This window comes from Talpa occidentalis, unplaced genomic scaffold (assembly GCF_014898055.3).
Source record: "Talpa occidentalis isolate TD23 unplaced genomic scaffold, MPIMG_talOcc4v2.1 talOcc4.5, whole genome shotgun sequence".
Taxonomy (NCBI): Eukaryota; Metazoa; Chordata; class Mammalia; order Eulipotyphla; family Talpidae; genus Talpa; species Talpa occidentalis.
Window position 1 is genome coordinate 93,196,924 of NW_023604861.1, and position 24,585 is coordinate 93,221,508.

The window sequence follows — 24,585 nt, forward strand, 5'->3', positions numbered from 1 at the left end:
GATCTCTACTCTTTTGCTGTGCAAATAAGAGATGGCCTGCTGCTTCCTGTGGGATCTGTGACTTATTTCTCCTTAAAGAAAAATGACAAAAAGATCCTCACTACTATTCAGAAGTCCCTGGTGTTTAGGATTACAACTTTTTTTTTTAATGATAAGAAAAGCATCTAAAAGGAAATTTACTGCAGTGATTCAGCATGAACTCTCAAAATATGGAGATGTTATTGAGCATGTGCCAAATCTTCACATGGAAAGGCTATGGAAATCAGTCAGAGTTGCTAGTGGATTTCATCGGTTTGAGGCTCACTGAAGTTTCAGTTGGCAGAATTCTCTTCTGGTCCTTGTTACAGTCATTAATAACTTAACCATCTGTGTTCTCATATTTAACTTGAACTAGCGTAAAGTAAAATATATTCAGGTAATAAACTGAAAAGTAAAAGTGAACAAAAGAGAATGGGGATGGGGAAGAAAAAAAAAACTCTGGACATGAAATTCTAACACCTGAGTAGAGTTCTGCCCCTACCACTTCCTGAATACCACACCTCTCTGGGCCTCAGTTTCCCCAGCTATAAAACAGCCGCATGGCCTCATTACTAAAAGTCTCATGGTAAAATGAGTTCTAAGATTCCATTCTAGTTCTAAAGTCCCATGATGTCTATGAAAATTAAGATTCTTGATGCTTTTGCATTGCAAGAAAAAAAGTATGGGGGAAAATGCTTTTCTAAAACCTGGTCTTTTTCATTCTCTGAATTATTGGTTAATGAAATCATTAGCCCTAAGATTCCAGTTGCTATCTGGTTAACTTCTATGCATAATAGTGTTTATCATGCAAGCAACTTTAGTAGTGCTTTAAAATTATACTAGAACTAACCTTTAATTTTGGCTCTTTATTGTAGCTTGTAAATTTAGATTACCAAACCAAGAAGCTTAAGTTCAGCTTTAATCTGCTGTCAGGAACTCAATATCTATTTGAGAATCTACTGTCTGCCATGCATTGTTGAAGATGCTTGGGGTATAACCGTGAATGAAACGACCATAGATATTCTGCCTCATAGAACTTATTTTCCAGTGAGGGGAGAGAGACAATAAATAAATCATATAATAAGTAACTTAGGTAGTTTGATAGAATGTGCTTTGAAAAAATAAAAAGGAGAGATAAGATAAGGAGGTCAGAATGGAATGGGGCTGGGGTGGAAAGGTGGAGAGCAATTTTAAATAGTATGGTCTGGGTAGACCTCTTTGAGAAAGGGATAATTTTTTTTTTAAACATTTATTTATTTATTTATTTATACAAGCACTGGGTACAGTCAGAAGCGTGGGAGGGTGAGAGAATTCACCAGAGCCAGAGCGGGGAGCAGAGCAGGCAGAAGGACCAAAGTACACTGCTGAGGGGAGCAGCGGGCGGCAGGAGAGGTCTGCGCGCCATGTGGGACCCTCCTTCGGTGGCCGGGGGGCAACCGGGGATCAAACCGGCGCTGCAGAGGCTGCAGTCAGCTTCGCAACCCAGCGCACAACCGTTGTGCCACCGGGGAGGCCCGAGAAAGGGATAATTTAACAAAGATTTGAAGTGAGGGATTCTAAAGGAATAGTATTCCAGGCAGAGGGATAAGCTAGAATACATTCCCTCCAGAGAGAGGAAGCTGGCATGTTGGAGGAATTTCACAATATGTACTTTAAAACCATTACCAACTAGTCATCCTTGGCTGAGACCAGTGATTTTCCCAACTTTGCTTTGGCCTTTTGCATCTAGAATGAAACTCATTCTTTATTTAGTAGGTTCTCTGTCCACAAACTCAAAATTAAGCTTATTGACTTAACTGTTTTGTGCTATTTGTGAGATCTTTCCATAGCCTACTTCTTCTTTTCCTTTACAACTTCTCTACAAAGGGGAGAAATCTCTTTCCTCTTCATAGGGCTTTCTGACCACTTTCATGAAATTTGTCTTAAATTGAATGATTAAAATTTAAAAACAACACCATAAATGGACTGATGGTAGCCATTTTTTTTTATCAATTGAAAATTTTCCCTATTCCAGAGGGAAGGCCCTTAACATCTCCATCAACCAAAAAATAAGAAAATTAATATGTTCCTAATCTCTTTCCTCAAATGTGCCAGCATCTAGACTGCCAAACTCTCTTGTGTGAAGTTTCTATATAGTCTTTCCCACCTCCCTTGATAACATACATAAAATATAAAAGCTAATCTTTAAACATAGCTTCCAGCATTTTTTCCTGCTTTCCTATAGCAATTATATCTTATATAAAATTGTAACTAAGAGTTAAACATTTTTCTCTTTTGTTGTTTTGTCTTTGCTTTAAACAGATATTATTATCAAGGACACTTTTCGACTTTTTTTAAGTTCCATGCCTAGTAATGCCTTTCCTGTTACAGTTCTTCAAAATTCTGTCAAGGTAATGTGTGTTCATGGTTGGACCCATGTGCAATGATTAACCTCAGTCACTTAGCAGATGGGTCCCAGAGCTCAGGCCAGTGCTCCAGACCTTGCCAAATCTGCACGCAAGATGGGGAAGTATGATAGAAGTCACTTTCTCTTCACCTGACACCAAGCAGAGAAACAATTTCCCCAATCACTGCACATCCCTGCATAACCCAAACTCTTTGACCTGTTGGTTCAATGTTTCCCCTGTCTTACCCTGTACAAGAAAATGCCATGGATGCAGAATGATGAGAATGGAACCTCTCTCCGGGTTAAGAGAAATGTTTCAGCACTGGAGACTCAGAAAGCAGGGATGCTGGATTTCATTGCTGGAAGTTTCCAATATATGGGAAGCCTATATGAATGATCACCCCAAAATAGGAATGTCTTATCCTTCTCTGCCCCATGTTATCAAAACAAAGTATGGGGTGATATCTTAGGTGGATAATCAGAAAATCCACTGAAGAAGTCCTGAGCATACTGTCTGACCCATGTTTAGAGATATGGACCCCCAAATGGAAGTGTCTCAGATTCTTAGAAGGCCCGAAAGGCCCTATTCTCCTGGGAGATTCAAACAAGCCAGGAATGCCTTGTGGGCATCAGTTATCTGCGTGCTCTCAGCGAGAATTATACCTACCTGTGTAATTCAACATAATGCAAATCTATAAAATCATCCATTCTGCCATGTGTGTACCGTCTTATCCAGGTAACCAATGAGCCTCCAAAAGGCTTACGTGCAAATATCAGACGAGCATTTACTGAAATGACACCTTCATTTTTTGAAGAAAATATACTTGGAAAAAAGTGGAGACGAGTAATATTTGGCATTTGTTTCTTCCATGCAATTATTCAGGTATACACAATTCTGATTTTTAATAGAAATAAGTGTATTGTATTTATTTTTTTAAAGATTTATTTATTTTTATACAAGCACTGGGTACAGTCAGAAGCATGGAGGGTGAGACAATTCACCAGAGCCAGAGCGGGGAGCAGAGCAGGGAGCAGAGCAGGCAGCTGAAGGGAGCAGCGGGCGGCAGGAGAGGTCTGCACGCCATGTGGGACCCTCCTCCGGTGGCCGGGGAGCAGCCGGGGATCGAACCAGCACTGCAGAGGCTGCAGGCAGCTTCGCAACCCAGCGCTCAACCGCTGCGCCACCGGGGAGGCCAGAAATAAATGTATTATATTTAAAATAAATAGTAAGGATTAAATGAAGGGGGTCTCCCTGGTGGCTCAAGGGGTTAAGACACAACCTATGAAGCTGTCCGCAATCCCCGGCTGGCCAGGGAGCAACCCACATGGTGCAGCAGACCACTCCTGGCTCACCGGCTGCTCCCCTCAGCAGTGTACTTTGGTCAGTCTGCCTGTTCTGTTCCCCATTATGTCTCTGGTGAATCCTCGCACCCCCCGCACCTCTGGCCTGAACCCCAGCTCTTGTATGCATAAATAAGTCTTTAAAAAAAAAAAGAATTAAATGAAGGTTTACCAATAGCATGGTGAATGCTGAGGGGTCCAAGTTGTACTTGAATCCAAATTGTTTTACCTTAATCACTGATTTCAGTGTCGTCCTTACCTCCATTTCTTGCCACTTTGCCTCCCATCTCTATTCTGATATGTCTGCAAAACACATTCACTTAGATGAGGTCAATGGAGCAAGTTCAAAAGCATAAAATTGATTTTCCAACCTGTGCCTCACTCATGAACGCTGCTTCCCCTCCAGATTCTGCTTCTCAAATCAGTGGTCTCATTCTCCCAATCAAAATCTCAGGATTATTTTTATTGTTTCTTCTTTACACATATCATGTCAGTCATCAAATACTGATTTTTCTTGCAGTAATTTCATTCTCACCTGTTTCTGTTTGAAAGGGCTTACCACCCTAAACAACTTCCTCCCTGTCAATGGAGCCGTAACCCCCCAAAGATGACCTTCAACTAGGCACTATTTCTTCTTTTCTCTGTCCAGACTGCATTGCTGTGGTCTGGTGTCCATCCTGTGGCCTCTTATTTGCATTCTGACTCTTCAACTATACACCTCTAAATGGCGTATTGATTGGGCTGGCTGCCTGGTTTTCCAGTGTGTGTTATCTGCAGAGGAAGAATCAGTAAAGGAAAAGCACAGATTAAAACTGCCAGATATGAAAATAATAAGTAAACCAGGTTCTAGAGGAGAACAGGGAGGCAGGGACTTGGGGGTCTGATGTGAGGCCCTTGTTCTACTAACAAAAGTAACTGAGATTGAGGAGGTGGCTTGAGATTTAGGGAAACTTTGAGGTCAAAACATGGAACCAATCCTCTGGTATAATCAGCACTTTAAAATTAAGAAATTAAGGTGGACCAGGAAGATATCAAAGAGAGGGAAGGATTTCACTGTGGGAAGTCATGAAACAAGGATTATGATTCTACTTGCTGGGTATTTTTTTAAAGATTTATTTATGCATAGAAGAACTGGCAAGAAGTGTTGGGGGTGGGGGGGCGCGGGGGTGGGGTGGGTGAGAGGATTCACCAGAGTCAGAGTGGGGAACAGATGGGTTGACTGAAATACACTGCTGAGGGGAGCAGCGGGTGAGTCAGGAGAGGTCTGCTGTGCCATGTGGGTCACCTCCCTGATCGGGGATCGAACTCATGCTGCAGTGGCTGTGGATAGCCTCATAGTGCTGCGTCTTAATCCCTTGCACCACCAGTGAGGCCTCCTGATGCTGTTTTTTTTTTTTTTTAAAGATGTCACTGTAGGGTACTGAGTATGTAATCGGCATGGCATTAAAAGCCTGGGTGAGGGGCAGAGCCTTAGGACAGTAGGAACTATCTCTCACTCTGATGGATGAATGTCAGTCCTTTTATGCCTAGAGACTGTAGGTGGGATATTTTCCTATTTGGTGGGGAATATATTTTATATTATATTTTATATTATATTATATTTTATAAAATATAATATATTTTATATTCATATTTCCTATGAAGAACGAATGCTCTTTTGACAAGTCTATCATATCCAGTCATCTCCAGTCTTTTGGAAATATGGGAAAGGGCCAGTACTGAAGGAAAAGATGCCTCCCTATTTGGTGAGAGCCAAAATGAAAGCCTAGCTGAAGCTGAACTGCATGATTTTAACTGATTTTGCAGAATCCTAACTTCAATGGAAATCCTTTAGTTTTCATTATTTACATAAGATTAATTTTATCCAATTTTATTTAAAACCATTTTCACTTTCTATTGTAGGAAAGAAAAAAGTTTGGTCCGCTTGGTTGGAATATCTGCTATGAATTCAATGACAGTGACCGGGAATGTGCTTTATTGAACCTCAACCTCTACTGTCAGGAAGGAAGAATTCCCTGGGATGCGTTGGTTTACATTACTGGTCAGTATATTCACATGGTCAAGGCGTCCAACTATGCCCACATAGTTGGTTTATACCCACCTGGTCCATAACAAGATGGTGTCTTCCACCTCTGTTTGATGATAGCAGTAAAAACTTCAAATACTACCTTTGTGTAGATGAGGATGGGACAAGCATATCATGACAATATTAATACGAAGAAAATGGGGCAGATATTTCCCCAAACTATAATAGCAAAAGCTTATCTAGCTCTTGCAACATGCCAACACTGTTTTTAAGCACTTCCTATGAATTAGTAAATTTGATCCTCACAATCCTGTAAAGTGAGGACTATTATATCCCTGTTTTACTCATTAGGAAACTGAAGGGCAGTTTACAAATGGTGGAGCCTTAAATTAAATGCAGGCTGTTTAGCCTCCCAAGTTTGTCCTCTTAAGTTAAAAAGAATCCTAACATTGACTGACTAGTAGAGATATGTTGTGTCACATGTACTTGTGAAAAAGAAAAAGTATTTCCGAGATTATCATTTCTAGGAGCTATTGTAGCCACATGGGATCTTACCGCAAAATTAGATCTAATTTGGACCATGTAGGTCCAAGTAATGAAGATATTTGCTTCAATAGGAGAGAGGAAAGATAAGTGTCCCTACGGGAGGTACAGGAAAGGACATTATACTTTTGGAAGAAATAAACTATTGAGATTCCAAAGATTGAAATAACTATCTCTCAATCAACAGCCTCAGCTTTGAAAAAAAAAAAAATGAAGTTTTTTTCTTGCTGACATAATAAAAGAGATGGAGATGAGAATAGATGAAAAATTAGAGGATTCAGAAGTTGATTTTGTCAGTATCATAGATAAAATTCTTCCAGGAAAGCTACAGTACTGAATAATATGTTATAGCACTAGCTCTTGAATTTTTCCAGGGAACTGAATCAGCAAAAGGTATCATTCTAATGCAGAGTAGCTATCATTCCTACTTGTAATTTTTTTTTTTAATGTTTATAGAGACAAGTGAAATAACTTTTTTTTTTTTTTAAAGATTTATTTATTTATTTATACAAGCACTGGGTACAGTCAGAAGCGCGGGAGGGTGAGAGAATTCACCAGAGCCAGAGCAGGTAGCAGAACAGGCAGAAGGAGTGAAGTACACTGCTGAGGGGAGCAGCGGGCGGCAGGAGAGGTCTGTGCGCCATGTGGGACCCTCCTCCGGTGGCCGGGGAGCAGCCAGGGATCGAACCAGCGCTGCAAAGGCTGCAGGCGGCTTCGCAACCCAGGGCTCAACCGCTGTGCCACCGGGAAGGCCCCCTACTTGTAATTTGATGTTGACAACAGGGCATGCTGAAAGTAGTTTCTGTCTGCAAAGAAAGAGAGGATATCAGTATATTTTAATTCCAACATGTAATTTCTGTAAGGGAGTTGCCTCTTTCTCCTTGGGCCTATCTTTTCTCCCTAACTTAATATCAATAATTTATAAGCTATGTATAGAGCTTTATTGCAAACATTTGGATTCTATTTTACTCATTGGCCCCAAAAAGAAGCAGTGCTTCAAGGAAAGGGTGTATGTTTTAGAATATTACAGTCAATGATGAAATAAAACCCAAAAATCATTATTTTTAAACCAAAAAGAAACATAAAGCAGGAAGAAATATGTAAATAAAACTCAGTGGCTTTAGTTTTTACTATTTGGAAAAAGCAAATAATTAGAGTAGGGTACATCCACTAAATTTTTTCTTTTTTTTTTTTAATTGACTTTCATTCTCTCTTTTCAGGTTGATAAAAGGAAACTCTCAGGATCTAGTTCCATTTTCAATGCCAAATAAATGTGTGTGTGAATAAATCTGTTAGAATTTGGATATGCATATCAATTTCAAAAAACAATTTTTTAATGCAAACTTCTTTTCAGGTGAAATTACATATGGTGGTAGAGTTACAGACACCTGGGATCAAAGATGCCTTCGTACTATCTTGAAAAGATTTTTTTCTCCTGAAACATTAGAAAACAATTACAAATATTCTGAATCAGGTGAATGACTTTTTAATATTATGAAAAAGACCTTTTCTAAGGAGTCATTGAAAGTGTATGTCAGTTTGCCATCCAGGAGACTGTCCAGTCTCTACAACCCAACCCCCATACCTAACTCCTCATGCTTGACCACCTTCGAAACTGGCTTAGTAGTGAGATCACAAAGAGCTATATTGTGCAGAAACCACTTTGAATTATTTCTGTTCTAACATTGGTGGTATTCTGTCTAAATGTGTGCCCCTAACAAGGCACACTTTTCAGCAGTACACCCCTGGATTTTCAGAATCTTGAACTGTTCTGGTGACCCCTGAAAGGTTAGTCAATGATCAGATATTCAAGCCCCCAAGAAAAAGTAAAGAAACTAGACAGAGCAAAGGAAGCAAGGAAGCTTGGGAAAAACAATCCTCTTTCTATGTGAGGTAGCTGGTTATAGCTCCCATCTGAACCAAGTGGAGAAGTACTGAAGTTGGGGATACAAAACTGGTCTATTTGAGACATATTTGCCTTCTGTGTTTTCAATAACAGGCATCTATTTTGCACCGTTGGCTGACAGCCTGCAAGAGTTTAAGGACTACATTGAAAATCTACCTTTGATAGATGACCCAGAAATATTTGGAATGCATGAAAATGCCAATATAGTTTTCCAGGTATGTGACACGTCAACTTAAAATACATTTTCATATTGTGTACATAAATTTGAAATATTAATAATCACCTGACAAGTTCTATGAAATATACATTCTTAAACAAACAAATATAAGTTTCAATTCAGCTTCAGCATTTGTTTCCAATTTAGCCTGCTCCCTCTGGAGCCTTCACAGAATCCTCGGATCATCGTGCATTTTCCCTTTGCACCTCAACTTGTGGGTTTGAATGACAATTGAGACCATCCTTTTCTTTTTCCTTTTCCCTCCAAACTGAGCATATTTGTATTATATTACAGTAAGGTTATGGATCTACGGACGATTAGGTTATAACAATACAGTAACAAATATCCAAGGCAGATAGATAAATAAAAACACTGTTCTTTAAAAGCAGTTCATCGAGGACACAGTACCAGAACACAGCAATCAGGCCAAAGGGTAAACTGGGAACATAAGTAAACATAAGTTTACTTCCCTAAGACCTTCTGAGGCCACACCATTACTTACAAGGGTAGACATTCCTCCGCACAGCTCTTGAAGCTCCCCCATGTCATGAACACTACATCCCAGTTTCATCCACCCGCCACAGTCAGACACCTATGGTTGAACCAAAGGCACAAAATGAGGTGTGTTCCTGGGGATCCTGGAATACTCTAAAGGTCAGAGACCAGGTTTGGCTCATAAGACTTGAAGGAAATCATCTTTCTTTTCAACTTAAATTTTGTCCTTGTAAGTATTAGAGAGTGAGGCCTGAAACAACAGTGGAACTTCCAGAACAAGTGCCTAGTGGAGGTCAGTGCTCTGACACCTAATGTCATGTTCTCTGCCATTAAAAATTGCCTTGCTATTCAGTGAGGAGTTAGAATAATTGATCTTGGGCCTCCCCTGGTGGCACAGGAGGTTGAGCGCAGCGCTTTTAAGCTGTCCGCAGCCTCTGCAGTACAGGTTCGATCCTGACCAACCAGTGAGATACGCATATGGCAAGCAGACCTCTCCTGTCTTGCCCGCTGCTCCCCTCAGAAGTGTATTTCATTCAGTCTGCCTGTTCCCTGCTCTGTCTCCGGTGAATCCTTTCACCCTCCCTGCCATCTGGCCTATACCCCAGTTCTTGTATAATAAATCTTTAAAAAAAAAAAAAAAAAAAAAACAGAAGAATAATTGATCTTGATTTTTCTTATTCTACTTTCAGGAGGAAAAGGCAGTGGGACAAGGCCCACACTAGGTGAATGACAGCACTTTCCTGAGATAATATATATAGATGCTGGGTAGGGAGGGCTCCCTCTTTCCTCAGAAATCACTGACTAGGCTACAGGATACATGCAGCTATCTGAGGCCTTACCCCAGACACTCCCACCCCTTCATTCCACCACGTGGAGAAAGCGCATCTGCCACATGAAATAATGAGAGAAACAATTAAGGGTATACCAGGAAGAGTGTGTTAAATCCATTCATACCTGAGACCCAAGTGACTCATTTTCTCTTCTTCCCAGTCATGTGAGCCAGCAAGTTGTTTTGGTTTGTTTTTCGTTTTGGTTTTTTGTTTGTTTGTTTTGGTTTGTTTTTTTGCTTTGCTTTGCTTTGCTTTGCTTTGCTTTGCTTTGCTTTGCTTTGCTTTGCTTTGCTTTGCTTTGCTTTGCTTTAGCTGGTTTGGGTTAGATATTTCTGTCTCTTGCTGTCAATAGAGTCTTAACAAAAGATATAATTGATTCCTTCCTGAACCTAGCAAGCTATACATTCATAGATGCTTACTAGAAACTATCAATAGTAAAGAAAATCATAGCTTGACCTAGGCATCTCTCTGGAGATACAGGAAGAAATTTGCCTCCCAACAGAAAAATGAGCATAAGTCAAGGACCATCTGCCTAGACTGTACATGGGCAAACAGAGCTATTGTATCTTTTCTCATTAAAGACTGAGTAGAAGGAAAGAAAAAGACCAACAGAGGCTGAGTAAATAGTGGGGAAAACCATACTGGGAATGGTATGAGAAAATAGGGGATACAGGATAGGAAACCATCCAGAAGATGCAGACTCACCCTCTGTAAGTGATCCACTGCAGAAACCAGGAAGTAAAGAATGTTTCAGGATGTAGGAGAGGGTGTAAGACCTATCCTAAATGAAAGAGAAAGTAAGTAATTGAGAATAGGCTCAAATAAGATATGTGAGATAAAATGTGTAAGGATGAAAATAAGTCAAGGAAACCAAAAATACCATAGCAGAATTAAAAGCTACATTGGAGGTTTAAAAACTGATACATAGATTATCTCATATGTGATGTAGGGAACAAACTTAATATGCTTTTCAGAATGGGGATTCAAATGTCTTAAAGAAGAGGCACCTGCTTCCTTCCTTGCAGCATATACAAGGGAAAGGCTAAAGGGGATGCTAAAGGAGCTAAAACAAGGTGAAGGACCACAGGTCATCTTCTAAACCTTCCAAAGTCAGAGCCCAAGCCAAAAAGGTCCCTGCAAAGTAGGGAGAGAAGATACCCAAAGGGAAAAAGGATAAAGCTGCTGCTGGATAGACAGATCCTACCCTACAGAAAACAGAGGCCAAAACAGGCCAGGCCCAGAAAGCTGAAGGTGCTAGAGATGCCAAGTGAAGTGTGTGCCTTTTGATAACTGTGCATTTCTGGTGACTTTACAGTCTGAAATACAATTTTTATAAACTTTTATAAAAATGCAGAATTTTGTTTTACTTTTTTAATCTGTATTATTAGCACACAGAAAACGTCATTGTTGTTTTTGGGGAAGGGCATATGTCACTAATAGAGTATCTCTGAAGCTGGATTGATGTGGAGGAGAAAACTTTTGCCTTCCTAGTTTTGAGAGACCTCCTCTTGGTTCCCATGAGGAGGGATTCCTTGATGTTGACACACACTGGCCACCTTGGCAATGATACCTTGTGTGGGGAAATGAAAATTCATTATTATGTCCTCTGTTCCCTCTACGCCCCCAGGATAGACTTGACTCCCTTCAACTCAGAGAGATCTGATGAGACCTGTCTCCAAAAAAGTTTTTATCAATATGTCAGGCAATCTGGGCTTTTCAGTGTCACCATTGAGATGGCAGCCATCAAAAGAGCAGCGGTTCCTTTTTTAGATTGTAGATCTTAAGATGGATAAACCTGCCATTTCCATTTCATTTCCTGAAAGTCAGGGTCAGCTTGTGAAAAGTTGTTAAAACAACATGCTAAATGTCAACTCTCACTCTAAACCTCCCCTGTTCAGAGCTTCAAATGAAGACTTCAGTGGATTTTGGTGTGGCTTTCTGATTTTGATTGCCCATGGAATAGGGGAGTTTTAAAGTTGCTGTATATTGTTACTGATTGTCTGCTCATATCCTGCCTGAAATATCATGATTATGAAGCAATCTTTAATAAAGCTGGATACAGTTTGAAGAAAAATAAAATAAAATGTCTAGAAATGATGAGAGAGGATAATCAATCGGAAGACAGTGAAAGGAGATTCAACAAAACAGTAGGAAACAGAAGCAATTAATTTTGGGGTAGGGAGGGCTGTGTTGAAAAGAAAAAAAATAAAATGCAGCTATGCCTGCACATAATTTGGCAAAAGTTTGGAGTTACATAGAAAAAGGTCATGGTAGCGTCAAGCCCACCCCATCCTTACTCTCTCCCCGAAAAAGTACAATGGAGTAGTGTATTATTTAAGATGAACTTAGCAGCAAAAAAATTACTCAAATCCTGATGACTTAACCCAGTGACTATGCTGGCAGGTCAGCAGAGGGACTCTGCTCAACACAATCATTCAGGGAGCCAATCTTGATAGGCACTATTATATTGAGCTGCATTAACTAGAACAAATAACTGCTTCATTCACTGCAGCATAGAGAGAGAAAGACTAGACAATTATGCATAGACTTTTCACTGCTGAGCCTATATACACAGAACATCATCAGTTCAGCTCGCATTTCATTGACCAGAATAGTCACGTGACCCATGGAGGTGGATGGTGCCAAAAAATGAGACTTTTGGTATGCTCTAAAGGAGAACTGGGAATGGATGCTGTCTAGAAGTCTCTAACTCAGTTACTATCACAGAAACTAACAGCAAGCTGCTTGTACTAAATGCTTCAAGACTCTTCCATACAAACAAGAAGTCAACGCTATAATGGTACTGAGAGCTATAAATGACTGGCACTGAGTAAGGAAACCAAAATATTTAGCTATGGTATTAAGTTTTTTAAAAAATCCCACTTCTTATATGTGTTTAAGACCTAATCGGTATGTCAAAAGTAATATTTGTAAGGATTTCTAGCATATGAAATATAATTTTAACAATAAAGATCTAAAAATCCCAGGTTCACAGCTCCTCTGTCAGGTCAGTGATTGAAGAGTGTGGTGATAGGGGTTTCCGGGATACCTCTAAAAGGCCTTAGACAATGCTATACACATCCCACCACCCATCTGGAGACCTTACTACACAGGGGCATCTAAACATGAAAGACAAAAAGAATAACCTTCACAAGACCTGCATGAGAGCTACATAAAGAAGGTTTGTAAGAGGTTCCAATAAATATACGTGAGAGAGAGATCGTGTTTCAGAATAGAAGAACAATTGAGAATATTAAGCTTAGAAATTTCTAAGCATGAAAAGCAATTGAAAAAGAAAACACATTAGAAAGAGCCAAAAGATGTGACTTTATCAAAAAAAAGTTGATAATAAATTAAAAGACCGACTTACAAAGCAAGACATTTTTGAAACCAACAAAAGAAAAAGACATAAAAAGCTAACTACAGGGCCTCCCCGGTGGCACAGCGATTGAGCGCTGGGTTGGGAAGCTGCCCGGAGCCTCTGCAGCGCCGGTTCGATACCCAGCCGCTGGTGAGGGTCCCACATGGCGTGCAGACCTCTCCTGCCGCCCGCTGCTCCCCTCAGCAGTGTATTTCGTCACTCTGTCTGTTCTGCTCTCCACTCTGGCTCTGGTGAATTCTCTTACCCTCCCACGCTTCTGACTGTACCCAGTGCTTGTATAAATAAAATAATCCTGTCAAAAAATGGGCAGAAGAGCTAAAAAGAAACTTCTCTGAAGAGGAAATGCAAATGGCCAACAGGCATATGAAAAAATGTTCAACACCACTTGTAATCAGGGAAATGCAAATCAAAACTACCATGAGATACCATCTTACACCAGTGAGAATGGCACATATTAAAAAAACTAGCAACAACAAATGTTGGCGAGGATGTGGAGAAAAAGGAACTCTCCTGCACTGTTGGTGGGAGTGCAAACTGGTCCAACCACTATGGAGAGCTGTGTGGAGATTTCTGGACCTACTAAACATAGAGCTTCCATATGATCCAGCAATTCCACTCCTAGGTATTTACCCAAAGGACACAGAAACATCAATTCCAAAGAGCACCTGCACCCCTATGTTTATAGCAGCAGTATTTACAATAGCTAAGCTTTGGAAACAGCCCAAATGCCCAAAAATAGATGACTGGATCAAGAAGATGTGGTACATATACACCATAGAATATTACTCAGCATTCAAAAAAGATAAACACATGCAGTTTGCAGCAACATGGATGGAGCTGGAAGGGATCATGCTCAGCAAAATAAGCCAGAAAGAAAAAGAAAAATACCGGATGATCTCACTCATAGCAGGAATCTAGAAAATTTAAATAAGGGACCAGGAAAATGAATAACTATAAGAAAGTGAAAATCAAAATCAACAAAAAACTATGAACCAGAGACACTCTATGAGGGGTGGGAGGCGGGGAGGGAAGGGATTGGGGTCAAAATAAGGGGATTGCAATTGTATGGGGAATATAAAAATAAAATTTATTTAAAAAAAAAAGAAATCACCAAATCAGATAACAATATTATTTTTTAATTTTTTTTATTTTTAATGTAGTATTTTTTAATTGAGGTAATTTTAGTTTACATCACTGTATGTGATTTGGAGTTAAAGGTTCATACCTCTTCAGATGTATGTTACTGCACCACACCTACCACCAAAATACCCATAGTCTTCTGATGTAGAAACTTTCTTATCTGACACCTGGAGTCTGAGGTAATTTTTGTTAAATGTTTTGGTAAAGTTTTTTATATTATAACAATCTTAACGTAGGAGCTGATTTCCTGAGTAGGTATTACTCAAGGATAACATTTTGTATATATATAACCAATATTTTGTATATATAATACCAGTATAATACCAATATTCAAGGATGGCCTACTGAGCTCTAAAATTTGTGTACAAACATTAAATCTATGGGCCTTAAAGTCAAAATACTATTGGGACAGAAAAATTTTCCTTCTCAAAGAATGTTTTGGGTTATTTGGTATATCTAGTATTAAATTGGTGTAAGACAGATTAGTAGGAAAAAATCAAATTTAATTATGTGTGTGCAGGACCCACATTAAAAATATGATTCAAAAATAGTCTGGCAATTAAACTTACATACCATTTTTAGCTGAGAAGAAGGGGCCAGGTGTCTCAAACTGCAAACAGTATCAAGAAAATATACAGGAAGTTGAGAAGCATAGCAAATGTAACCCTGCCATGAAATAAAGTCTTCTTATATAAAAAAAAAAATTACTACTAATAGCCTATTATTGACTGGAACCCTTGCCAATAACAGATGATTGATTTACTCTCATTTTTGTATGTTACATGTATAATATACAGTATTACAGTACAGGAAGTTAGAGAAAACAAAATGTTATTAAGAAAATTACAAGAAGAGAAAGCACATTTAGAGTACTCTATGTACAATTCAAGTTTACATCATTTGTTTACAAGGAAATGCACATATAAGTGGACCCCCATAGTTCAAACCCATGTTGTTCAAGGATCAACTCCATATGTTCTTGCAATATTTTTATTAGCCAAAAATATATTGAGGGCTTCTTTTCATGTGTAAATGTATGGACATACCTCATTCCTTTTAATTGTCCCATTGTATTCCATTATATAGGCATAATTTTTCTTGATTATTCCCAAATGTTTTAGAAAACCTAACTTTTCTGGTGGCAAGTAGTATTTGCATCAATTCTAATTAGCTATTTAGAAGGGAATAAAAATGCTGAAAATTTGATTTTCAAAGTCTTACAGTTGGTGATATACTGAATTTTATTATACTTTAATGTTATTTTGTTACTTATATGTGTTTTAATAGGAGAACTAAATTTTATTTAGAGATTAGTAATTTTCATAGTTAATTTTAAAGTCACTTTACTGATTGAAAATGTTAATAAAGCCTTTTTTTTGTAAGTACCAAAAAATAAATAAATAAATAAAAATAAATAAATAAATAAATAAATAAATAAATACATCTTTAAAAAAAAAATCTTGTAGTTTAAAAAAAAAAAAGCTAACTACCTATGCTATGCATGGGACATTTTCCAGGGTAGACCATAAATTATCAACAGTTTTTAAAAGGTATCATTCAAAGCATTTTCTCCAACCACAGTGTTTGGATAAAGTTAGAAATCAATAAAACTATTGTAATTATAAAACAGTACGGTACTGGCATAAAGATAGACATATAGGCACACCTATGGAATAGAATAGAGAATAAACTCTCATAAGCAAATGATTTTCGACAAGGACATCAAGACGATTCAACAGGGAAAGCACAATGGTTTAACATGATGCAGAGAAAACTGTAGATTCACATGCAAAAGAACTAAGTTGAACCTTTAGGTGAAACCATATGAATTCATAAAAAAATTAACTCAAAATGGATCAAAGACCTGAATGTAATACCTAAAATAATAAAACTCTTAGAAGAAAACATAAGGCAATGTTGGATTTGGCAATTATTTTTGGATATGATACTAAAGACACAGGAAATGAAAAAAAGATAAAAAATTTGGGTTTCATAAATTTTTTTTAATTTTGTGCATCAAATAACACTATCAACAGAATTTTCTCCCACCAAATGGGAGAAAATATTTGTAAATTATATACCTAATAATTACTATATAGAGAATTCCTAAAACTTAACAACAAAAAAACAAGCAACTCAATTCAAAGATGGTTAAAGAAGAGATATTTCTCCAAAGATAAATAGGTGTCCAAATCTATTTATTACATAAACATACTAGTTATTGTTCTCGACATGACATGCTCTTCTGATGTGGTGCTGTCATTTATAAACTAATAGTCAATAATCACATGAAAGATGCTTAACATCACTAATCATTAGGGAAATGCAAATCAAAACAACCATGGCACATCTGTTAGGATGGCTACTATCCAAAAACAAAAAAAAAAAAAGAAGAATGAAAAAGCAAATGTCGGCAAGGATATGGAGAAATTGGAACACTTGTACACTGCTGGTGAGAGTATGAAATGATATAGTCACTTTGGAAAACAGTATGGCAATTCTTCAAAAACTTAAAATTAGAAATACCATGTAACCTAGCAATTCCAATTCCACCCAAAATAATTGATAATAGGGACAAGAACAGATATTTGTACACCCATATTCATAGCAGCACTATTCACAATAGCTAAACTATGGAACCGACCCAAATTTCCATCAATGGATAAATGGATAAGCAAAAAATGTTCTATACACACAGTGCAATATTATTCTACCTTAAAGGGGGAGGAAATTCTGCAGTATCCTACAACATAGATGAAGCTTCAAAACATGAAGCTAATTGAAATATCAGTCACATAAAGACAATACTGTGTAATGCCACGTGGGTATTTAGATCAAAATCATAGAGCCAGACATGGATGATGGCTGCCAGGGGTTAGGGAGAGAGAAGAATGAAGAGTTATTTATCTAATGGATACAGAGTTTCAGTTTTACAAGATGAAAAGAGTTATGGAGATTGATAATGGCGATGGTTGCCTCGCATCATTATTGTATTTAATATAGCTAAACTGCATGCTTAAAAATAATTAAGATGGGGCCTCCCTGGTGGCACAAGGGAATGAGCACAGCACTGTGAAGCTGCCCACAGCCTCTGCAGCTCGAGTTCAATCCCTGGCTGGGGAGCTACCCACATGGTGCAGCAGACCTCTCCTGGCTCGCCTGCTTCTCCTCTCAGCAGTGTGCTTTGGTCTATCTACCTGTTCTGTTCCCCGCTGTCTCTGGTGGATCCTCTCTCCTCCTGTGCCTCTGGCCTGTACCCCAGTTCTTGTAATCTTAAATAAATAAATCTTTAAAAAAAATAATAAAATAGATGGCAATTTTTGTGGGTATTTTACCATAAAAAAATTGGAGAAAAATAAATTATTCTCACTATAGATTTACTCCTATAAATCAATAATAAGAAACACTTAAAATCAAAAATACAAAATACTTGAAAATTGTATAAAGATATAATAGAGATGGCCAGTGAACATATTTTTAACTGTTTAACTGCTAATCCTCAAAGAAAAGCAAAACAGAACTATTTCTTTACCTATTAAATTTGAAAAGAGATTTTGAGCAATATTGTTGAGAATGTAAGGTATGTTTTTATAAACCTATGTAGTAATACCCAGTTTTTAAAATATTCCTTTAGTAATGTCATTTGAAGAATTTCAAAACTAGTGGATGAAATTCATATACAGTTACTCTAGTCACAGGGTTCTATAAAATCTAAAAACTAGAAATGTCCAAAATAGTAAACAATTGTATTAATTACGGTGCAGTCATACAACTATGAATGTCACATGGTCACTTAAAGTGTGAGTCATGTTTTTCAGCAGTGTAAGAAAATGTTTATTAAACTGAGAATGAGTACTGCATGAGTTGTATGGACTCAGTGCTTTAAACTATATGTACATATATAAAGAAAATGTCAAGGGACGGGCGGGGGGGGCGGGGAGGGTAAACTAAAGGTATAAATATCCCCGCAAAGCAGGATTATGAATATTTCTTCTTTATACTTCTCTGTGTTTTCTAAATTTGACATAATAAATAAGCCATAATATTCTACTAGTTAAGGAAAATATTTTAAATAAAAGTATGTTCTAAAACTGCATTCTCATTATTTCTTCCTTTTATGACTGCCTTTGAAATGATAAGCTAATTTTTTTTTTTTTGAGAATTTTTTTTTTTTATAGAGGCATGTTTTATTTAGTTATTTGTTTGTTTGCTTGTTTGTTTATACAAGCACTGGGTACAGTCAGAAGCGCGGGAGGGTGAGAGAATTCACCAGAGCCAGAGCAGGGAGCAGAGCAGGCAGAAGGACCAAAGTACACTGCTGAGGGGAGCAGCGGGTGGCAGGAGAGGTCTGTGTGCCATGTGGGACCCTCCTCTGGTGGCCGGGGAGCAGCCGGGGATTTAACCATTTCTCATTGTGGTAAAATATATAAAACATGAATTTATCATTTTAACATCATTAAGTATTCAATTCATTGGCATTCAGTACATCCATATTATTGTTCAACCAGAAAAATTTAATACTGACAACTATACATTGTGCATTTCCAATGGGCACATTTTACCCACGCTGTCTGCAATATAAAAAATAAAATTCTCTTGTTTTTGATAACTGCCTTTATTTCTGTAAGTAAACTATATGTGCTATAACTTGTTTTTTTTTTTATTCTTTGTGGGTTTTTTTTTTTTTTTTGAGAATTTGTGTCTTCACTGTTCTATCTCCTCCCATCATTACAGCACAAAGAGACCAACACTTTAATCAATGTCATACTTGAGGTTCAGCCAAGGTCATCATCTGGTGGAGAGGGGAAAAGCAATGATGAAATTGTTCAAGAACTTGTTGCTTCTATTCAGACCAGAGTTCCAGGTAATAAATAATTCCTGGCATTTGTATATAATGGGACTTTTTAGGAATAAACTCAGAGAGCTGAGTGATACACAGGTGTCTAAATCTGTTTATTACATAAACATACTGGTTATTATTCTTGACATGGAATGCTCTTCTGATGTGATGCTCTCATTTATAAACTAAAAGCCTGCAACATCCTGACATCTCAACTGCGAGAGCATTAGCAACAAGTTGTTGGTTTCTAGCCCAAGGTAACTTGAATCAGACTTTTTCTCGAGCTTCCTAATATCTCTAGACCTGTCCACTAGCCCCATATGGCTACTTAAATTTAAATGAAATTTAAAATTCATTTCCTCACTTAATTTCAGCCATATTTCAAATGTTTTTGGGCAACACAGATAAGAGAACATTTCCATCAACTGAGATGTCCCATTAGACAGCCCTGCCTTAGACTCCATTTCATTTTTCTTTTTTCCAAGAAAAATGGCCAAATTAATTTCACCTTTTCTGGTGAGTTCAGGAATCTTCCTGAATGATCACAGAGATTTATTTTCACTCTAAAGTGACCATAGATTTCTTGATCTATTGTAAAAGTCAACTGTGTTTCTCTACTACATTTCTGACACAAATGTGGGGGTTTTCACTCATAGTAAGCAATCTCCAACTCTCTAGATCCCAACTGGGGATTCTGCAATTCAGATACAACACTAATTACCCAGAGTTATTACAGACCCCACAGGATAAGGTCTCAGTCCTCAGACCCCACAGGATACAGAACTTTTCCCCACTGCAGATGCCTGTCACAAATCCTAGATTGTGACCTGTACTTCTGATCAGCTAATTCAAAGTCAAGAGTCCCCACAACCCCTTTCTCGAGTTCTATAATTTGCTAGAAAACTCATAGAACTCAGTGAAACACTTATTTACAAGTAAATTTATAGGGTATAAGAAAAGCTACAGATAAACTGCCAAATGAAGAGGTACCTAGGGGAAGATCCAGAAGAGACCCAAGTGCAAGATTTTCTGTCCTCTTGGGGTCAGGAAACCATCCTGCCAGCACAGAAGCTCTCCAGATCCTTTTAGTAAAAGGTTTCGGAGAAGCTTCATTCCTAGGCATGATTGACTAAAATCACTGGCCATTAGTGATTAATTCAAGCTCGGCCCTCTCCCCTCAAGAGAAATCAGAGGGTGGAGTTGAAAGTTCCAATTCTCTAGTCACTGGGTGGGTCCCCTGACAACCAGTCCCCCTTCCCATCCTTAGGGTGCTTTCCCAAAGTCACCTAACATAAAATTTTGAGTGGTGAAAGGGGCTTCTTGTAAATAACAAAACACTCCTCTCACCTTTGTCACTCAGGAGCCAGGGTCAAAAACCAAATTTAAAAGATTTTTAAAATGATGCTCTCACTCTTTATCTCTTGAGAAATGACAAGGGTTTTAGGAATCCTTAGAGACAGAGGATCCCAGGAGACAGGGATGAAGACTAATATTTCTTATACCATGGTATCAAAAAAGAGTCTTTGAGAGCTTTGGTGGTGGGAGAGTTTAACAGTGACCCCACCTGAGGGGAGAAATCATATACTGTCAAAATATGACTAAGGATATAAAACAATGGTGCTTCATTAAATACTTTTTTAAAAAAACTACCACTTCTCTAAAAGCCACTAGCGGAAAGGGACCTATGACACCCCAAAAGCTGCTAAGCTACTGCTTAAAACAGGCCTTCAAAAGAATGTCTACTTGAGTAGAAACTTCTGTTAATATTGAATTAATTTTTAATAAACATACAATAGAGGACTAGATGGATAAAGGATGCTAGTGTTTACCACTGAAGTCTGCACAACCTGACTCCCATTAGGATAGGCCTAGGCACAACCTTCACAAAAGGTTTAGGTAACTGAATTATTATTATGATGTATTATTATGAAGAAGGAAATCAATGGTAATTCACCTGAGGAATCCTCTGTGTGTGTTTCAGAAAAACTAGAAATGGAGACTGCTTTTGAGAGCCTTTTCGTCAAGGATCCTCAAGGACGGCTTAACTCCTTGACCACCGTTCTGGGACAAGAAGTGGACCGGTTTAACAGTCTGCTGAAGTTAATCCATGTATGGGCACTCACGGCCATCACTGCCGTTGGGTTTCAAAGCTTTGTAGAAAATTGTATGATAATATGAGTGGGCTTAGACTTTTCCCTTCCCATCACTTCAACAGTTCCATTTGGATATACTCACAACTCTTCAAGACCCACTGGTCTAAAATTGAATGTACCTCCTCTAACAAGTCTGTCTTCCCTTTTTCTACTAATGGTTTAGTGAGTATATAACAAATCCTCCATTTCCTCATGACCCTAACTTAAAATTACCATTGACTCACTAAAAATTTGACCAGGGACTAAGCACTCAGTGGGAGAGATTGAGTACTGTTCTTTTTTTTTTTTTTAAAGATTTATTTATTTTTATACAAGAACTGGGGTACTGGCCAGAGGCTTGGGAGAGTGAGAGGATTCACCAGAGACAGAGTGGGGAACAGAACAGGCAGACTGATTGAAATACACTGCTGAGGGGAGCAGTAGGTGAGACAGGAGAGGTCTGCCACGCCATGTGGGTATCTCGCTGGCTGGCCGGGATGGAATCAGCACTGCAAAGGCTGCAGACAGCTCCACAGTGTGTTGCTCAACCGCCTGCACCACCAGGGATGCCTGAGTACTGTTCTTGTGTCTGGTTTGCATTTCATAGCATAGTCTTTATAAAGACTGTGAAAACAATGTGGCCACAAAATCTACTGTAGTATCTGCTACCTGGCATGTTCTAAATGTAGAATCTCTGATCCCTCTCCAGATCCGCCAAGTTAGAATTCCTTGAGGAATTCCTGGAAATATGAATTTTATTTTTTTATTTTTTTTTTTAAGAGGCATGCTTTATTTATTTATTTGGTTGGTTGGTTGGTTGGTTATACATGCACCGGGTACAGTGAGAAGCGCGGGAGGGTGAGAGAATTCACCAGAGCCAGAGCGGGAGCAGAGCAGGCAGAAGGACCGAAGTACACTGCTGAGGGGAGCAGCGGGCGGCAGGAGAGGTCTGCGCGCCATGTGGGACCCTCCTCCAGTGGCCGGGGAGCAGCCGGGGATCGAACCGGCGCTGCAGAGGCTGCTGGCAGCTTCGCAAACCCAGCGCTCAACCGCTGTGCCACCGGGGAGGCCCAGCCACCGGGGAGGCCCTGGAAATATGAATTTTAAATAAATCCCCCAGATGATTTCACTGCAACTAAAATCTGAGAATAATTGTTTGGTCCTTTGCCTTATGCTCAAGAGTACTTTCTCTTCAGATGCCCTTGAATTTATAATGAAGGCTAAAGGTCTTCCTGATTTCTCTGTGCAGAACTTTGATAAGAGAAACACAAAAACTATTAAAGAGAATATTGTGCACTACTAACAGGAAAAGTTTTACTGCCGAGCAGGGAACTAAATACTTTGCACAGAGTCAAGTTTCAGTAATAAGATGGGGGAGGACATCTGGGATCAGTCTTCTAAAGCCAAAGACTATCTGTCCATGCTAGAAAAGCAATCTCCAATGTTACTGGCATTGCTGGCAATGCATTGGCTTGTGGGTTAGGGGGAAGAAGGTTAGCTGAACACTTCAAGCCTTCACCCTGGACTCCAGCACCTAGTCACAGTATATACAATGTCAGCAGTCCAGGGAGCCAGGTAAAGGCTCATCATTTATACTGAATGAATCGGAGTACAGATTAAGCTACTGTGATAAAGAGGCCCAAACACTGTGTCTAAAACAAAGTAGAAATTCACTTTTCTCTCACTAACAGCCCAGAGGTAGGGCAGGAAGTTAATCTTGTTTTGTGAGCTAATCAGAGGATTCCAGCTCAGGAATTTGCTCTTCCAAATTCAACAGGTAGCTACCATCTCTTGGTCTAAGGTGGCTGCTGCAGCTGACCCCTTTTGCTAGATGTGGGGAGGGGGTTGCAGCGGGGGAGAAGCTAAAGGCAAACAGCTTCCTCATAAAAATGTATTCTAGAAATTGCATACATCATTTCATCTTGTATCCCACAGGGCCAAACCTCAGCTGCAGGGGTGACTGGGAAACATAGACCAGGTGGTTTGTTCTGGGCCCAGCTAATACTATTAGTCAAAAATAATAGTTTTGCTCCTCTTCTCCCTCTTCACATTATGCTGTTTCACCTCCTCAAGATAGACAAGTCCAATATCACTTCCGGCATAAAGCCTTCCTGGAACACCAGCTCTTGCCTCCACCACTGGATGATTAGGAACCCCTCCTCGGGGCTCCATCATTTTCAGCATCTGTGTCTGCCACTGTCCTTTTGTGTACAGTGCACCATCTTGTTCTATAATTTTCCCTCTATGAGTATAGCTCCCCAATAAGCAGTGAACTTCCTGAAAAGCAGACTGGTAGTCATCTTTGTTTCCCGTGTGCCTCACATATATTAAATCTTCCTTGAATATTTGAACATGTAAGTGAAGAAATGTAGCTCTCAAGTTGCCCCATGGCCACTTTTGGTCAAACAATAATATCCACCAATAATGGAGGTACCTGGCAGCAGCCATGAATGTCATTCCCACCTGATAATGATATCTGTTCTTTCAGACTTCTCTAGAAATGCTCAACAAAGCCATTGCTGGACTTGTAGTGATGTCTGAAGAAATGGAAAAGGTGTATAACAGTTTCCTAAACAACCAGGTTCCCTCTCTCTGGTCCAACACAGCCTATCCATCCCTGAAGCCACTGGCATCATGGGTCAAAGACCTTATTCTGAGGACTGCATTTGTGGATGTAAGAAAAGCCATTCATGTGGGATTTGATGAATCTGGCAACATGATTGATCCTAAGGTCCTTAGGAAGCTCTAGTTAGATGCAAAATTCACAACTGTTGAGAGGTTGTCTGAGCCCAAAAATCAGAAGCTTCCAGCGTAGCATCACTTTGAAAGTTTTATGCTGATTATAATGTAGCTTACCACAGGCCCTTATCCCCAACTTCCTCTACCCACATTCCATTTTAATTCCAGGCCATCCTTGGAGTCTCAGGTCTAGTTCATGGGACCCCACTGTGAGATACAGAACCAGTCTGACGTGGGTCCAAATTGCCAATGTGCCCTTGCCAGCCAGCATCTCCCTCTTCAATGTCCCTGTTATAACCAGGTTCTGGGTTTAGGGACAGGCTGGTGGGTGAGGAGCTGGGACAGGGCAGGCAATGACAATGAGGCTGGTGACTCACTTAGGACTGATTTAGATTCTGTCTTCTAAGAGGTTCTCCAAAATATAACTTTGACTTAAATATTAAACTTCATCTCGGTGGGATAAAAAATTACAACATGGTATGCATTTCTCCTTTAGTTGTGGCTCAAAAGAGGACAGCCTAAGTCCTTCTGGATCTCTGGTTTCTTCTTTCCTCAAGGATTTCTAACAGGTACGATTGCTTTCCCTACAG

General features: G+C 39.1%; 1 protein-coding gene across 4 annotated transcripts in view; it reads left to right on the plus strand.

Moving 5' to 3' along the window:
• DNAH6 (dynein axonemal heavy chain 6) overlaps positions 1–24,585 on the plus strand; it is a 181,687-nt gene that overhangs the window by 153,426 nt on the left and 3,676 nt on the right. For 3 of the 4 annotated variants that reach the window (XM_037527731.2, XM_054701796.1, XM_054701795.1), the window contains 9 exons: positions 2,320–2,408; positions 3,141–3,287; positions 5,648–5,786; positions 7,669–7,788; positions 8,314–8,435; positions 19,019–19,148; positions 21,106–21,233; positions 23,745–23,930; positions 24,492–24,564. In XM_037527731.2, coding sequence (XP_037383628.1) covers positions 2,320–2,408; positions 3,141–3,287; positions 5,648–5,786; positions 7,669–7,788; positions 8,314–8,435; positions 19,019–19,148; positions 21,106–21,233; positions 23,745–23,930; positions 24,492–24,564 — 1,134 coding nt within the window. Of the gene's footprint in view, positions 1–2,319; positions 2,409–3,140; positions 3,288–5,647; positions 5,787–7,534; positions 7,568–7,668; positions 7,789–8,313; positions 8,436–19,018; positions 19,149–21,105; positions 21,234–23,744; positions 23,931–24,491; positions 24,565–24,585 lie in introns of those variants that run through there. The other variant, XM_054701797.1, reaches the window with a different exon arrangement.